This window comes from Limulus polyphemus, unplaced genomic scaffold (genome assembly GCF_000517525.1).
Source record: "Limulus polyphemus unplaced genomic scaffold, Limulus_polyphemus-2.1.2 Scaffold4024, whole genome shotgun sequence".
NCBI classification, from domain to species: domain Eukaryota; kingdom Metazoa; phylum Arthropoda; class Merostomata; order Xiphosura; family Limulidae; genus Limulus; species Limulus polyphemus.
This window is the reverse complement of record NW_013669634.1, coordinates 25,132-38,317: the sequence shown is the minus strand read 5'-3', so window position 1 is coordinate 38,317 and position 13,186 is coordinate 25,132. Positions and strand designations below refer to the sequence as shown.

General features: G+C 28.8%; 1 protein-coding gene across 1 annotated transcript in view; it reads right to left on the bottom strand.

Annotated features, from left to right (window-relative positions):
• Window positions 1-1,011: 1,011 nt before the first annotated feature.
• The window catches only part of LOC106470468 (zinc finger CW-type PWWP domain protein 1-like), a 26,869-nt gene continuing 14,694 nt past the window's right edge, over window positions 1,012-13,186 (bottom strand). The window contains exons 6-14 of the mRNA XM_022399079.1: window positions 11,769-11,959; window positions 9,712-9,927; window positions 8,806-8,920; window positions 7,225-7,297; window positions 5,139-5,246; window positions 3,811-3,891; window positions 3,159-3,240; window positions 2,435-2,584; window positions 1,012-1,835 (exon numbers count right to left, since the gene is read on the bottom strand). Coding sequence (XP_022254787.1) covers window positions 1,132-1,835; window positions 2,435-2,584; window positions 3,159-3,240; window positions 3,811-3,891; window positions 5,139-5,246; window positions 7,225-7,297; window positions 8,806-8,920; window positions 9,712-9,927; window positions 11,769-11,959 — 1,720 coding nt within the window. The 3' untranslated portion in view covers window positions 1,012-1,131. The remainder of the gene's footprint in view (window positions 1,836-2,434; window positions 2,585-3,158; window positions 3,241-3,810; window positions 3,892-5,138; window positions 5,247-7,224; window positions 7,298-8,805; window positions 8,921-9,711; window positions 9,928-11,768; window positions 11,960-13,186) is intronic.

The following is a 13,186-nucleotide window of genomic DNA, read 5'->3' as shown; positions in this document are numbered from 1 at the left end:
AATTTATAAGGTTCACTGGCATGTGGTGCCCAATTTTTTTTATCATAAATGTTTAGGTGCTATTAAAAGCTGAAATTTTTAATTGGAAAAAAACCTTGCACCTAGAATATTTAGAAGTTTCAATCTTAACTAAATGTAAACAGAAAATGTGCTATAATTTAGAGAACTTCTGTATCTTTCCTATGTTTTTTTCCAATAGTAAAATATTCACATAATTTCCAATGTTTTTTGAATATGTATCACAGCTTATAAAAAGTTAGAACATGTGTCCTCATTAACTAAAACTGAAAGTGTAACATATTACAGTCAAATAAGCATATTATGTGTGTGTGTGTGAATGTTATGTAAATACCAGTGGTGCTTATTAGGAGTGAAGCCTTCAAGTTGACTAACTGTGTTGATAGTTTGTAACATAATGAAATTTTAGCAAAATATAAAGTCTACTATATAGTACAGTTATAACAATTTTATAAATCATATTTTGTTAACATCATAAAACAAAAAAAAGCTAAAAATTGTTATAATTTATGGCTTTCAATTTTTTTTCATCTACTTGACAGTGTAATTAAAATTGACCAAGTAATTGTACACGAACCTGCTAAGTCATTTTTCCTTGTAAATAAAAAAGTCTAATCCATTTCACTTCTCATGATGCAGTGTAACTACATTTCTGATATAAAGTTCAACTATATTATATCCAGTTAACAAGAAAAATCCTAAACAGATAAATATAACTATGTTTACTGTTTAAGCAAGTCTTGCTTGGTCAAGAAACTTGTGACTAAATAGTAGTAAAGCAGGCACTTTCACACATTTAGTACGATTCAACTATTTTATGTATACGTTTATGTAAACATTGAATAATACTGTAATACAATAATGTCTGTGATAAATTCAACATATATTTGTATATAATACTAACTATAAATAGTAAATAAAATTGTTGAGGGATTTAATATGTGTATGTTAAATCTCTGTAAAATAAAACAATAAATATGAATATTACTTTTAAATACCTTAAACAAAACAATAAAATATATTCAGATAATTAAAAGTAATTGCAAAATAAGATCCCATCTACACAATAACATGAAGTATAGCTTACATTATTTTGTTTTCCATATCCACAATTCATTCTTCTTCCAATTCAAATGGACTTGAATCCTGACTGTCTGTATTTTTAAGCTCAGAAGTTTCGGAATCAACAGTTACACCAAAACTACTTGTTCTGCTTCCAGTTGGTGATCCAAACAGCTCTTTTCTTGGTTTCATATTTTCTTTTAATGTATTATTGCACTGAAAATCTTTCTTAGGAGTGTTATTACCTTCTTTCTTCTTATCTGATTTTTTCTTCTGCACAACAACATGATCTGTACTTTGAGCAGATCGTGTGGGTGGTTTGAAGACATGTTTGTTCTTTCCAACATTTTTACTGTCATCTTCAACACTGTCCATCTTTTGATGTCTTTTCGTCAAAGTTAAATGGTTGGAATTATTGGACATTTTACTCTCTTGTAAGTTCTCTTTGTTTTCCAGTTTTTTCTTCCTTTCTCTTGAAAATTTCTTTTCAGTGTCATTATTTTTTATTGTTTTTTTTATGTTGATGTTACTATCTCTTTTATGAGGGGTCACAGACCCCTGTTTTGTTTTCTTTAAATTGTTGGAACTTTTTGCTATTGCATTTAGTGATACAGCTGCATCTCCACCTCCAAATTCTTTATGAAACTTGGTTTCTGTAAGGTCTATTTCCTCAACCTCAGTTGTATCAAATTCATTCTTGTTTTTAGTTGGAACGTAATTTTCTTTTTGTTCAGAATCACTCTCTATGGTATCAACTGTTTGAAGAGATATAAAAGGTATATCAGTAGAACTTGCATAATAGAAAGATGGTCTTTCTTGAATGATTTAGTTTATCAGTCATAAAATTTTGAGAGATACATATATCAATAAGTATTTCATTCAAACACAGTAACACATATGATAATTTTTTTTGTATCAAATGAGTGGTGTTCTGCAAGGCATGGAAAAAAACTTGAATAAAATATAATAAAGACAGTAACACAGCATCTGTCCAAAACATTACACAAAATAAACTACAAAACTTTCACTTAGATGTGTCAGTGTATTTTTTAGTATCCATACTTTTTGTATTCTATACTGTTTTCAAGTAACCAGAATTTAAATAAATATTGATACTCTGAAGATACACACCTACAATTCTATAACATGGAAAACTGATACGTACTTTATATAACTTGTTTTTGTTAATGCTATTATTCATAATAGACCAGAAATTTTTCTTCTTTTCAAATATTCTCCAAACGTATCATTGTTACAATGTTCAGTTCAAGACTATATCAAATGAAAGAACCAATATGGCGACAACAGCAGGATAAACAAATCCTTTTAAATACTAAATCAAAACTAAACTTACAAATATCCAAAGAATCTATTGAAACAACTTCATCTAATTCTTCAAACAAACTTGCAGCTTCAGCATCATTCATTGGAGTATCCAATAACTCACTTTTTGATAAGTCCAGTTCATGTTCTTTTACCTTACTTGTCCTGTCTTTCTTTTTATCTAAATGTATGAAATCAACAAGAAAAATCTTATTTTTATTAATGCATGTGATTACTAAAATGCATATTTGAAATGTCTCCGAGAAACAAAAAAGGTTAGTGTATCATAAAGTATGTACATGTTACGTTTCTTTGTTTTGTAAAATTGCAACCATTAGATTATATCCATCAATCATGACTTAAAAGTAGAGAGGTACATATTTATTTGATTTTATTGTCTAGCATAACCAATGCTGGTGTAGTTGTACTTCGTACTGTAATTTAAAAAGGTAGAAATATTTAATTATCAATGAATTTTCAGTGCCCTTTTAAACGCAAATTTTATATGAAAAAAAAAGAGCAATTAGTACTTAAAAGAAAGTTTTGTTTTATTCTTCAGTAATGTATTTTCAACTATTTAAAACATTACAGTAAAAGTATCATTATCAACCATACTTTGTTCTTAATCATCTACATTCATTACCTTTAGGATGAAGTATCTTATTCTCATTGTATTTAAATACAAAGCATCATTAATAACAAAAGGACATTTCTAAAAGTAACTGTATTATTAAGTTATAAAGTAAAAAGAATACCTAGGTAATGTGTGTCTTCAGTTTTGGATTTTGACCAAGGTCCTTTGTATCTGTATGCAAAACTGAAAGTTTTCAGTCTTTCCTGGAAAGGTTTTAAAGCACATCTTTAATTACACAAGTAGATAGTAAGTAAAAACATTTAAATCAGATTGAACCTTAAAGTTGACTATACATGGCTTTAATATGTCTTGAAAATAAGTGTACAAAACAACAGAAAATTATATAAAAAAAAAACAGAACAAAAATACATTTAATACTTATTTCATTTTCAAGTTCTTTGGCTTATTTGGAAAAAATATAACCAATTACTTCTGCTACAAGGGTTTCATTTAGCACAACAAAATGTCAGTGGTATAATATATGAACTACAGTATTTGAAGTTTTTATACAAGTAAATTTTATATATGCATGAAGATATATTATGGATCCATGTCAGTAGTACTTGAATAACATGATAGTTTTCGGGTCATTGTATATCAGATGTCAATACAACTACATGTAATTACTCTTTTGGTATTTGTGTTACCTAGTTCAAATATACTACAGTATAGATTTTCACCTTGCCTTTAAACAGTATTTGCACCATTCCACAAACTACATTAAATTTTTGCTAAGATAAAGAATACGAGTTAAGCTTTCAAACAATACTCGCTTCAATAGTCATTTGCAAAGCTTTGATGGCTCGTGTTTTTGCTTCTCGAATCTGGTTTTCGTATTTTCTCTTGCGGTATTTCTAAGAAAAAAAGTAAGTTTCAGTACAAAAGTGTTCCTGTAATAGTTAAGCAAATAAATTGGTACCGGTTATTATTTCTTTTCAGGTTAGTGGTTTCAGATATGTTCTTATGACTGTTCTCTTAACATTTTCAGAGACAGCACTTAATTTTAATTAGTTATTACTGAACAGTTACTTATTTTCAACAATAAAATCAAAAATGGACACAATATTGTGCTGGCACATCCTATTAAAAAAAGATCTGATAAATTAATCTAATATTATTGTTATATATTGTTTTTAGTAAACACGTGTCAGTTACTCTTAAAAGAAAGAAGGTTTTCAAACAGATAGAAAGAAAGACATAAATTAGTAGAAAGTTCAGTGATTATTCATGTATGGTTTAAAATGAAACTAATGTTGATTATTATGCCATGTCAACTGAATTTAGAACAGTTCAAATATTTCTTAAAGTTACACATTCAGGTACAATCACACATTATATTAAACAATTTGAACAGATAATTTTTACCATGTTAATAGAAATACCCTTGTTGAACTGGGATTGAAAATTACACCGAACATGTTATTTTAAACAGTATTGGAATGAAACAAATACCAGAAACAATACACGTGAAATAACAACCTTAATTATTAATGTTATTCCTTTTTTACCAAACTGTATTTAGGATTATTGATTGCAGTTTTTACCACAATAATACTATTTTTACCACTACTAAGTTATACAATTTTTTGCTCAGTAAACAATATAAGGTTTTATGTTATTATTAATTTGCTTTACTTGTGTACAGCCTCCAACAAGAATGACATCAAAATCTATATTTCAACATGCAGATCTAACTTGATTTTGATGTTTTTCCTTTGCATTTTTCGTTTTATGATAAACACGAATTACTGAAAACATGGAAAGGATTGTTATTTATAAATTAAGTTAAAATAATGTCAAGATCAAAACAGTTAATACAATTATCCTAATTCTTTTAAAGAGAATAATTACATGCTTGGTCAATCAATTTTGCTGTATAGTTACTAGCCTAATAGTAGTATCAGTATTATTTTTATCATCTTAGAATATACTTCCACATATAAAATCTACAAATACTTCAAAGGTATTTAAATATTGGAAATAAATCTAAATTAACATCTCAGTATATCTCAGTTCCTAAAACATTTTAAGTTTTGTCCACAAGAAGAAGGAAAAGCGAAAATTATTCTCAGAAAGTATAAAAATGTGAGAACTTACATACCCTGTGTACTTCTTGAATTTCCTGGTCAGTGGTAAACGGACGAATAGAGTGTATCCCAACCCAAGCCCGAGTGATAAGTTCATCAAGAAAAACTACATGGTAAGCTGTCTGTGGGTTGGATATACAAGTGTGAGAAGAGGAACAAATGACGTATAGTAGTTAGAAACTATAAAGTTGCATGTGGTTATAATTAATACAATATCTTATACCGTCAACTAGCAGATAATTTACATTTTATAACAGATCACCATGATGATTAGTTTTACAAATGAAAAAATTCTGTTTTATATAATACACAACACATTTGGTGCACACTTAGGGTAATAATTATGATTTATCAAACATATATTAACAACATGTTAAAAAGTCAAGCATGCTTCGTGCAAATTCTAAATAATTTGTCATTTTACACACTTTAATCAAACGTACGTGTTAATATTAGTAATTTAAAAAATTTACCTTTTTATAGAATTACAAAGTCAATTCCATCAAATACAACTATATGTAGAACATTTTCGTTCAGTCAGAAAAGACATACGCTTAACCATCTCACTAAGGGTCTTGTAGACTTGCAATCATTCCAAAATTTTATTGGTTTAATATTTTACGAATGTATGCCAATAAGTTTGGTTTCACATTGTAGATTGTAATTCAAATTTCAGTGTTATACATTAATTAATTTCTTAATTCAAAACTAAATATTAAAACAAAATTTTTAAATATCAATTTTTGTGTGTCAAGTGGTATGTTGAATGCAGCTTTGGTTCAAATTAGATGTTTGTGATGTCCAAATACAAAGTCTATAGGTTCTTATGAATTAGAAACTCAAATTACTAATATTGACAAGCTAGAATATAACATAAGAGCCTCCTATCTTTTATATTTACTGAGATATCGCTACATTTAGTGAATCAAACACAGTGGCCCCAACCAACTCTTTTCATTTTTGGAAATGCTTACAGATGCATACTTCTGTCTATCATGTGTGAATAACAATTGAAAGCTCAGAATGTTCACCTGGTGGTTTTCTGAGTCTCTAGAAGGTGGGAAATTCCCAAGAGTATTTCTGTCTTAAATCACCGTAGGAAATGGTAAGTGAAAATGTTGTCCGAAAAACAATATTTTTTTTTACTCAAATACAGTTTAGTTAGTTAGCCTGATAAATTACAGTGGAATTCTGCAATAATGATAAGCGTAATTTATAATATTTGGTTATATCAAAATGCATATATAAAACCCAAAAAATTATTTTATTTTGCATCATCAGTGTGCAAAATTTGAAAACTATAACAAGCACAAAATGGTTATGAGGTTATTCCCTGGGTATCAAGCCTGTAGTGAGAGAACTAATCCCTGAACCTTTCTGATTCATCCAAGAAGAATCATTTGGGTGGCTTAAAGCTTTTTCTTTTAAATAAAAATGTGGGTAGTCTTTAGCACACTGTTTTAATATGTATAAAGCTATACAAGTATTTATATCACTTCTGTAAAATTTTAAGGACAAGTCATTAATGCTATTCATAGTCTTTATTGATATACATATATATGTGTGTGTGTATATATATATATATAATTCAAGTATTTGATAACTCAATATACAACTGTAGGTATTTTCTGTATTTACCTCTGGCGATATTTGCTGTGGTGCCAAGATAATTCACACTTAAAGTGTGTTACTTTCATAAAAAGCATATCCTGAAGCAAAATTTTCTTAGTTATGTTCTGAATGTTGAAATTCATTAATAATATGACAATAAAATGCAAAAAGAACTAATTTTCTATTTGTTGGATTTTTAAAATTATGTCCTTACATTTTTTACATAGTTATTTTTGCTCTCTCTTTTTTTTTCTCTATATTTTAAAATGAACATTTTGGTCTGTTTTTTAAATCTTCCTTTGTTGAATGTAATTACTGGTCATTCATTTATAACAGACATAATATATCATAACCACAAATGTCAAATAGTACCAAGTGAACAAGGGAAGCACAATACACCAGACCTACATTAGCTTTTTTTCCAATTCTTTTCTGTCTGAACTATTTATACATATCATTAAATTATTCTTTACATGTTGAAACACTTACTGGCACATCTGAAAAACCATTTGTCCAGAAGAAAGATTCTACATCAGGGTCATCTTCAACCATGGCTGGCCACCTGCAATTGCACATACAAAAATTCAATGTGTACAGTTAACACTAAAACAAAATAATTCATACAGATGGTATGATCCAATTTCATTTGGAGGGACTAACTACATGTTTGATAAACAGTTTTGCTACATGGTTACTAGACTTGCAGAATCAATATTATTTTTACAGATTCGAGGCATCAGGTCATAATAAAATCAAAATCTTAGGTGGAAATTAAGGACAAATGAATATGAAAAGCTGAAAAACACTCACACTAGTGCAAATCAACATTCAGTACCAATACTAGAAAGATATACCCATGGGATACAAACACTTGTATGAAAACTTTATGTATATCTAAAAAAAGAAAATAATTACTTTACATAGAAAATACAAGTTAATTTATTTGGTTTTTATAATACAAAGTTATGGGCCTTAGTACTGTGTATATTGAAATTGACTGAAGCTTTATTATCCTACTTCTAATGAATGATAATTATAAATAAAAGATGCTAAATTATAGGTTTTTATATTTCTAATTTTCAGATGACTAATGTATATCAATTTAAAAACATTTGCAAACAATAACTAAAATAACCAGACATCCTGATTTGGCTGGGAGATAGTCCTGACTTTTGGTATGTTGTTCCAATAGATCCTTTTGGGCCACTTAAATGTCCCATTTTAATTTGTGTCAGTAATTTTTTTATACTTGTATTAAGCACTTTGAACCTTTGACAACTATAAATCAACAGATACCATTTTTTGAAAATGAGTATGGAAATTATCACACAGCTAGGAATGACTCAGCACAGACTCTGAAATTGGCTATAAGGCAGGCTACAGCAGACATGATGTAACTATTGCAGACATCAACAAAACAAAGAGAAACAGCTGAATAAAAAATGGCAGGTGATGTTCACAAATCCCAATTGATTAAGCTATTAGTTGAAAGTATCTCGAGGGGTAAGCATTGATGACAGTTGCTAAGAGCTTTACAACAAAAAGTTACTTAAAAAATATTCACTCATTAGAGAAGTAAATGTAAATATATCCTTTTTACTCGATAACATCTTTACTTGCATAAGAGATTGTTTATAATTTTCATTTAAAAAGGAGGGGTGGAGTTCCAGTTTTAAGATCCAAAAATATTAGTCTGTCCTGGTTTTATGAATTGAAAATCTGGTAATCTTAGCAATAACTAAATATATTGTGTCTTTCAAAGTATACTTGAATGACTCAATAATGCAATTTAATATTACTACACATTACTATAACCACACTAATTATCATTAATCAAAGTGTTACATTTTAGGGATAATGTTCTATTAACAGTTTTTGAAATATTCTCACATTTAAACTATATCATTTGTTATCAGGTCAGCTACATTGGTGCAAAGCTAATTATTTGTTTGGGTATTTTTTTACTTGTCTATTGCATATAAGAAATCTTAAAATATTCTCTTTCTCAGTGAGAAAAGACAACTATTTTTGTGCTATATATATAAAATAGACAGATGTCTTGAAATTTACCAAGGATAACCATCAACTCTAGCCCATACAATTGATCCTACAGTAAACTTTGTGAAGACAAAGTCCAGGTTGGAGTAGTCCACTTCTGGTATAGAACAACTGTTTTTCTTAGTATCTGAAATGAACATAATTACAATTCATATTATTTCATAATACTTAAATGTTTTACAAAATATCATAACAACAAAAGTTTAAGAAACGTGTTACACTAAAAACCTAAGTTCAATAAAAAGATTTCTTCGAAATATAAATTTTCTTCATCTATCTCAGTATGAGATCACATTTCTTGAAGAATTACTGGCAGGTTGTCATATCTGTATCAACACTACACGTGAATGATGAGCTCATGCTTTGATGTATATTTAAGGCAAGCTTATTATTAAAAAAAATATTTATCAGAACCACCTTATGTTCAAGATTTCTTTCAAAAAATTAACTGTGTGTGTGTGTTATGAGAAACCAAAAAAAAAGGAACATTTTCCATTCATACAGACAATTGAATATTTATTTTAGTTCATGAAGATGAATTAAACAGTCAGCAGTTTCAACATCACAATGAATACTGAGGTGTTATGCTTCAAAAGCTTTACTTTTTACTTCTTTTAGAATTATACTTCGTAGCTGTCTAAGTCAATCTCATATTTTTTTTGTGTACTATTATGTTTGTGCAACAGATTCAGAAACTGATTAATGGACAAATCGAGAGCAAATACATCATTTCAAGTCACAGGTTCTTATTTGAAAACCTATCTTTTTCAATGTTAGGCATATCAAGTAATAACCTTTGCATTACTGTATGCACCAAAAAAGGAATAATTTAAAAGAAATTTATATACTAATTTTATTAGGTCTATTTGATCATAAACATAATTTTAACTTCTATAACATACCTCAAAGTTCTCTCACCTGTATTCATGGAACATACCCAGTCATGTGGCACCAGGTAAGGTTCCTTCACTTCTGGTAGATATCTCCATTTGGAACACATTGAGTTTGTACACTGAACCCATGTTCCATCAGCATCCTGTATTCGTTTATTTTGTAAAGCAATAAAGCTTTCCTTGGATGACAGTTTTTTTACTATAGGATCTTGTTCACTGTTTTGTTTCTTTTCAGGTATGTCTTTCCAATAATATAAATAAATATATATATACTACATTAATTACAAAACATGAAACAATAACTCACATATCTACGCTAATAAACCAACTAGGTTACAATAATCAATGACAGTAATATGACTATTTAATTGCAGACAATTTGATATCTAAAACATAGATTTATGCCAAATTAAGATTTAATTGGACAGAAAATCAAGCTTTTGCAATATGGACTTACAATGTTTTAAAAGTAATATATTCTTCATATTTATATTTTGCTTTTTATTAAACCTGTTATGTTTTGCTTTGTACTGTACATATTTTATAATGATATAGCTCATGGTTTTCTTGAATCTGACAAAAGATATTTACAGTAAGATTGTGACAATTAGATTTCAATCACTGTTACAGTTAGTAGCCAAAAAGAGTCATCTCCTAAGTCTAATTACTAATTAGTTATTACTAATAATAAAATTGTAACTAATTAGTGATTAGACCTAGGTTATTGTACAGGCTATTAACCATGGTAATGACTGACAAAATGTGGCTGCTCTAAGCATTGCTTGGATAATACAGTTTCACATGGCAATTCATAAACTTGTTACGTGCACACACATGTATATATATACACGTGTGTGTGTGTATGTATGTATGTATATATATATATATATATAAGCTTTAAAAATATTATATGTATTTACTACATGATTTATTCAATAGAAGTAGAAAAACAAAACATTTAACTAGACAAAAACCTAACTATAGTTTTTAAGATTACTATCCCAGTGCCAGCAATGCTATAAGTCTATACAAATTGTTTCAGAAATGCTGAATGTTCAATAATAACATACATTTTAAACTTACTACTAATTACATTTTTTCGGATGCTTGATAATATTGTTAAAAACTTTTTTTTTAATTGGGTAGTTGTTTTAGTTACAGTCTTAGGCTTAAAAGTTTTGTATGTAAGTATACATAAAAAATATTTTACCATTGAGATAATATTAAATCAACAAAAAGTGACAAAAATAAATAAATCTGCTAAAAAAGTTTCTTAGGTCTTAATACACCTAAAGCCTAGACATACTTCTTTGTTGGAGAGAAATGAAAAATACCTTCCAATACTTGCTTAACTATATATGTATCCACACACAATATGGGTGTTTTGTAAGGAAAACAAATAGTCTATTACTAGATGTAATTCCACAGGGTCCCCGGAAGTGTTCTGTTTCAATAGTAAATAAAACCCAAATTAAGAGTAACAAATATTTTTATTTCTTGCTTTTGTAGTTCTTAAGTCATGCTGTATTGTAGGCTACACAATGCATCATCCTTCACATGATTCATGGCATGAGCGACTTTTACTGATGTCACAACAAACAAATTGCAATGTTCAGATCCCTTTTGTGACGTCATTTTGTGTGTACTGACTGATTGACAGATAATACAAGTGGTTAAAACAGGTGACCCCTCCAGACAGCCTTTGGCCTCCTTTCAGTGAAATGATATTTATACATTAAACCAATAAGAAATGTACAAACATAATAAAGATTTTCCTTATCTTTGGAGTAAAGTTTTAACTAATTATCTATCAAAACATTTTTATAACTAAAAATGTAGCTTTGTAAGAATACACATACTGTATAACAGCCCAAACTTTGTTTATATCAGCAAAGGATGTTTGATGACAGAAAATGTTGGAACTGAGAAGATTAGTACTCTATAATGCATTTGTAGTAACATCTGCTAGCTGCAGTTTAAAAATAAATTTTTCTAGTTGTGGTTTTCATCAAATTAAAAAAAAACGTGAATTTTCTTAAACAGAGTTTTACCAAAATTGAAGAATAAACCGTGCAAAATTACCTTTACAAGAGGAAGCTGTATCACTAGTGACATTTGGAGGTACAAAAGTGAGTTGTTTTGGACCAAGTGCAGATCGTTTATTGGTGATCATATTTTTTTTCTTTACTGGGGGTGGAGCGGAGCTAGAATCATTGTCTGTTTCTTCATCAGAAGCTTCAGGTGTGACCTCATTTCTTTGTTGTATAACTGAACTAACGATAATAAGGAAACAATCTTTGGCTGGTAATTGTTAAGAATATTTATATTGTTTTTTGTATATATTAAAAATGGCAAGGTTTAAATAACATCAGGAAAACTTTATTAAAACTTTTGTAAACAAGATTATAATTAGAACCCCAAATATACAAATAATGTGTTGTAGGTACCAAGGACTAATAATTTCTTTAAGGTTAAATACAGTAAAGTTATGTTTATCTATTATTTGGAATAAATGAGGTATGGGTAGCATTCTGTTTCAAAAGTATTATACTGACTAATTAACCCACCATAAGTAATTCTGGGTACTTAAAAATTAAGCACAAGTAGAATCATATCAAAACATCATCAACCGAACCCAGCTAGTAGATGCTTTGCTTAATTCATTTGTTTCTAAAATCATAAATATAATTCATGGAAATACTCATTTGTGGATGGTTATAAAGCCAAACCTCAAAGAAGTCTTGAACATTTACGTTATGCTGTTTGCAAGATCATTGAACATCTCACCACATTAAATCTTTACTATAATGTTTTATCAATAATCTTAATTTCATGTAAAAAGATCACCAAATTCCTCCTTTCTATTAACTTTTGGTTGTGATGACTCAATAAATAAGAACGTAATAACATTTTTTTCAAGCTTTTTGTGGTGCAGTATCACACTGATTACTAAATAACTGATCATGCTGCTATCTTAGGAATTATATAAACTATAAGGTCCACTAAAATCTATAAAAAACCTACAATCTCACACCACACAGATGCCAAGTTAATTTGTGTGTACATATAATCTTTTGCAAAAGGCATAAATGTACAACATAGTTTATCTATGGGATTCTGAAGCTAAATGATGTATTCTGATGCATTTCAAAGGACTAGAAAGTAGGACAAAGATATACATTGTAATACAGTGGCATTAGTGCACATACACAGATCCAGATACAGGCAGTAAAACTTATATCATCTCTCTGTTGAGACAAACAAATGATGAAGGAGAATCAATCAGAAATGTTAAGACAAACAAATGATGAAGGAGAATCAATCAGAAATGTTAAGACAAACAAACGACGAAGGAGAATCAATCAGAAATGCTAAGACAAGCAAACGACGAAGGAGAATCAATCAGAAATGCTAAGACAAGAACGACGAAGGAGAATCAATCAGAAATGTTAAGACAAGCAAACGACGAAGGAGAATCAATCAGAAATGTTAAGACAAAC